The sequence below is a fragment of the Hemiscyllium ocellatum genome, chromosome 6, assembly GCF_020745735.1.
Source record: "Hemiscyllium ocellatum isolate sHemOce1 chromosome 6, sHemOce1.pat.X.cur, whole genome shotgun sequence".
Taxonomy (NCBI): Eukaryota; Metazoa; Chordata; class Chondrichthyes; order Orectolobiformes; family Hemiscylliidae; genus Hemiscyllium; species Hemiscyllium ocellatum.
The window spans coordinates 59,802,054-59,806,291 of record NC_083406.1 but is presented as its reverse complement, the minus strand read 5'-3'; the positions used below and the strand labels follow the sequence as shown (position 1 = coordinate 59,806,291).

The 4,238-nt window shown below is 39.1% G+C and overlaps 1 protein-coding gene across 1 annotated transcript; it reads right to left on the bottom strand.

The window, feature by feature from the left end:
- Window positions 1-1,169: 1,169 nt before the first annotated feature.
- Window positions 1,170-4,238, bottom strand: fzd4 (frizzled class receptor 4). The gene is made up of 2 exons (XM_060825967.1): window positions 3,648-4,238; window positions 1,170-2,742 (listed from the first exon to the last, which is right to left on the bottom strand). Exons 1-2 carry the CDS (start codon window positions 3,900-3,902, stop codon window positions 1,411-1,413), a joined length of 1,587 nt encoding a protein of 528 aa, XP_060681950.1. The 5' UTR covers window positions 3,903-4,238; the 3' UTR covers window positions 1,170-1,410.

Genomic DNA, 4,238 nt, shown 5'->3' with positions numbered 1-4,238 from the left:
AAACATACTAGCAGTTTCCAACATATCATATTACTTGAAAGGTTGTTGCTCTATGAAATTTGAATGATGAATATTGCAAGTATAACTGTAGGATTGGGAAATATAAAACATATAGATGGTAGAATGTTTACAAGGATATGGCTCTGAGTCTGATCCAAAGTAGCAACATACATTAAAATGATTGAAGCTTCTCTATGGTACGTATTACTCATCCCCATCTATTTTGAACGGAAAATACTTATTCTTGGATTTTCTGCCTCTTCAGTGAAATGTATACAATTGTATAAAAACAGAAAATGCTAGGAAGTCACAACTGCAAATAGAGACAAATTATGACATTTCAAGTTAAGATTATCCCACTAAAGTATTCGAAGTGTCCTAACTGGGCCTTTTATCCGTACAACACTGACTTACCCACTGTGTATTTCTCAAACTTAATATGTTTAGTTTGATCATGCACCTTGAGTAGAGTTTTGATTTTTTAAATTATTCAGTTGCATAAACAACTGGGTTCACTTAATAGATCTTTAATTTTAGAAGCTCAAAACCCACAATGCTCAAAGAATTAGTTATGATGGATCCCTGGGGAGCCTGTCACAGCAAAACATAGAAAATATCCTTCAGTGTTGCCCTGAATGAAGCAGCTTGCAGTCAATTTGCATTTAAGGCTCAGAGAATTTCAAGCACCTGATAAACATTTCTTCACACAGATCATTCTGTTATGTTTACAATATTCATGCAGAATAATACATAAAACCAGCAGACCTACTTCTGTGCTTAAACATTTGTAAATAATAGCCTACTTCATTTATCCAAAGATTAGGAGGTATAGCACACCATGTTGTCTAGATTGTAATGTTGGCTATTGGTTGTGCTTCAACCACACATTCATATTTAGCTCCACATTTCCAGTGTACCAAATTTAATGTCTATATGAGATGGATGAGTTGTTCTTCTACTAAAATGAAACTAATTTTGTCACAGATCTATCTATTTAGACATTGTAATGCTTTTCGAGTATCACGGTTATTTATCCAAAGTTTCACGAAAGAACTACAGTATTACTCTCTTTTCTTTGGTTTACATACACTGCTTCTCCAAAAGTACAGTAAGAACTACTAAAATACAATACACAAAAGATATAAGATTCCACAATCTTGGACCAGATGTTCATATAAAGTCATATTCTACTTTATTGTAGACTTACATTTTTGTTCAGTAACGTACATTGGTTTCCAACTGGTTTTCTTCAGTACAAAGGCACATTCTCATTTATTTTGAAGTTTCAATAAGTGATGGGTCACAGCAAATTTCTCTGCGATGCTTTGAAATCAAGCTTTTGTAAACAAACAAAAAGCGACACCATTACATGTTTCTTCCCATATATATATATAATATATATACACACACTTATACAACAGTTTCACTGCCTTTTGCTGGTTTAACCCAGCCATCTCCACGTTTATCTCGTTTCGTTTTTCCAGAACTCACTAGTCTGTTTGAACACTTTTGCCAAGTATGTAATGTCTTTGCAGACCAAATCCACATGCCGGAAGTGATGCCCACCAACAAAGACATAAAGATTTTTAACATTTCAACAGCTGTATTGGAATCATCTGCTGAATACTTGAAAAGGTTCCAGTTTGATATTTCATAAAAGTAGCAGGCAATGACACAGGTGGCAGGTACTGTATACAGAACCGAAAAGACCCCAATTTTTACCATCAGTCTTTCTAGCTTGTCTGTTTTTGTTCCATCTTTCTGAAGATTAGATCTGATTTTGAACAATGCCACCAGGCCAGCTGCAATGAACAAAGTTCCTATGACTAAATATGTGAATAAAGGCGCAACCACAAACCCAGTGACTGCATCAATGTTCTGGTTTCCAACATAACACAAACCCGTGAGTTCATCAGCATCTACTAGTCGCATGATTAGTATAACAATGGTCTTCACCGCTGGGATAGCCCATGCTGCAATGTGGAAGTAGGAACTATGCATCTCTATTGCTTCATGTCCCCATTTCAGACCAGCGGCCAAGAACCAAGTAAGTGTCAAAATTACCCACCAGATGGAGCTCGCCATCCCAAAAAAGTACATCAGCAAGAAAACAATGGCACATCCAGTATTTTTGAGTCCTTCTTGAATTAACACCGGCTCGGCGGCATCGTCGAAGTCACATGATATACGTTCTCTGCCTATTGTGAGCCGCACTATGTAGGCGATGCTATATATGTTATAGCACATGCTCAAGAAAATAATCGGTCGCTCTGGGTACGAAAACCGAGAAGAATCGATGACGAATGTCAGAACTGTGAATGCTGTCGATAGAAAACACAGACTGGCCCAAACTGCCATCCAAATGTCTGTGAACTCTTTGGCAGATCTACTGAACAAACCAACATCGTAACCACATTTCAGGGCACAAGTGAGACTTCTCTTGACCCAGATATAGTTATCCAACTTGCCCCCCATGTTCAGACACTCCTCTTCTGCTGAGATGGATATTTTGTTAGTATGATAGGGGACATCCTCGTCCCCGGGCCCCTCCATACACATATAATTGTGGTCATTTTGCGGTGGGAATTTGCTGCAGTTTAATGTCTCGGGCCAGTAGAAACCTAATTCCTTCAGAACAGGTTCACATCTCCGCTTCACAGATTGGCACATGCTGCCGCACGGGCCGATCGGGATGTCGATTTTTTCCGTGCACATCGGCACATAAACAGAGCATAAAAAAAACTGTGAAGAAAAGCAAAGTGGTCAATCAAAAGAGTAAACACCAAACACGACAAAAATTCCACTCCCCCGTGATAATCTTTACAAGCTGCTATTTACTGTCATTCAGTCTCAATCTCGGGAAGGTAACCATTTCATTCTCAAATGAATGAACATTTCTCCAAGGTTTCGATGAACTGACTAACAGGGGGAACAGCTTAACCACTTACCTGCAAAATCGCGGCTGACGGGCCTTTCGTCAAAAGCGCGGATTAACATTTACAAGTACCTTTCATCAGAAAAGCACCGAACAAACTAACATGAATCATTAGTAAGGAGAGCAAGACTCCGTCTTAAGCATAACTCAACTCCCATGCAGAGACTTGCCCGTCAAGCGGGCATATAAATTGCTGAATATCTGAAGGATATTTTAGAAGAAAATCAACACATAGTTGTCTCTTGCTCCGACGTCTACTTGGTACAAGGGAAGATTTTAATTGCCATCGAAAGATGGAAAAGCACTGCACGTATGATAGAACTATAGGTCACCTCTTTAAACCTTTTCTTAAAAAAATTGTCGTGTATATTAACATTTCCATTGTGTTTTAGCTCTTTATTGAATTGAAATTATATTGCAAAAAAGTAGTCAACTTTTTGTATGTTCTGGACTACGTCATTTGAAATCAAGTCATATTTCTCATGTGTCCTACATCAATATATTTTCGTGTTTCAGGAAGTTTTAGTCACGATCCAAAGTTAGCAACCCTCACGTTCTAATTCCGTGGAGCTTTCTGGCAATAGCGGCAATTTCCCAACTCTCACAGACTACTTGAAGTCAACTCAAGAAACGTGCCCGCGCACTGACAACAACAGAAGATCATTTTATACTCTGAGAAACATTTTATACTCTGTCGTCCAATGTTACAAACCTGCAGTTGACTGGAACAGCCATATTGAATCAAAGGTGTAAAAGTTTGTAACAGTAACTCGGCGTCTGTTTGTAACTCGTGACCCAATGGATTCGGCATTTTGGTCACATTGTAGCCCAAATTCTGGCACATTGCGATTTTGATAGGATCACATCTCCGTTCGTCTTCGTCCCCATATCCTTTAACAGCGCCGAACTTATGCTGGAAGAAAATTAAGCAAAGCGCCAACAAATCCAGTGTCGAAAACCAATTCATCTCCAGTGGTAGTTCTGCTGCTGAAAAGCTAGAAAAGCAGAACGGTTAACGTTTAAGACGAACGGCGATCGTCCCTGCCACAGTTCGGTCACTTTGAGTTGAGTTAATACTTAATCTTGTTTAACGCCATTTCTCGTCGGACAATCGACACAAATGGAACGAAATCATCTGTTAGCCGCGAACCCCACAATATTAACAGATCAATGTCTAAAGTATTTGTCTCGCAGCCCCAAAAGATTATACATCTTAGTCCCAACTATTCCGCTGAAGGTGAAAGACGTTTCCTTCTCAGTTTAACGTGACCGAGAGTGCTGCTGCTCCTGACATCGCCACACA

Excerpts from the sequence above, each read along its gene's own strand:
- fzd4 (XM_060825967.1), bottom strand. The coding sequence starts at position 3,902 with ATGAATTGGTTTTCGACACTGGATTTGTTGGCGCTTTGCTTAATTTTC. Across the intron at positions 2,743-3,647 it reads GCTGTTCCAGTCAACTGCAG|TTTTTTTTATGCTCTGTTTA; the intron begins GTTTGTAACATT and ends TTTTCTTCACAG.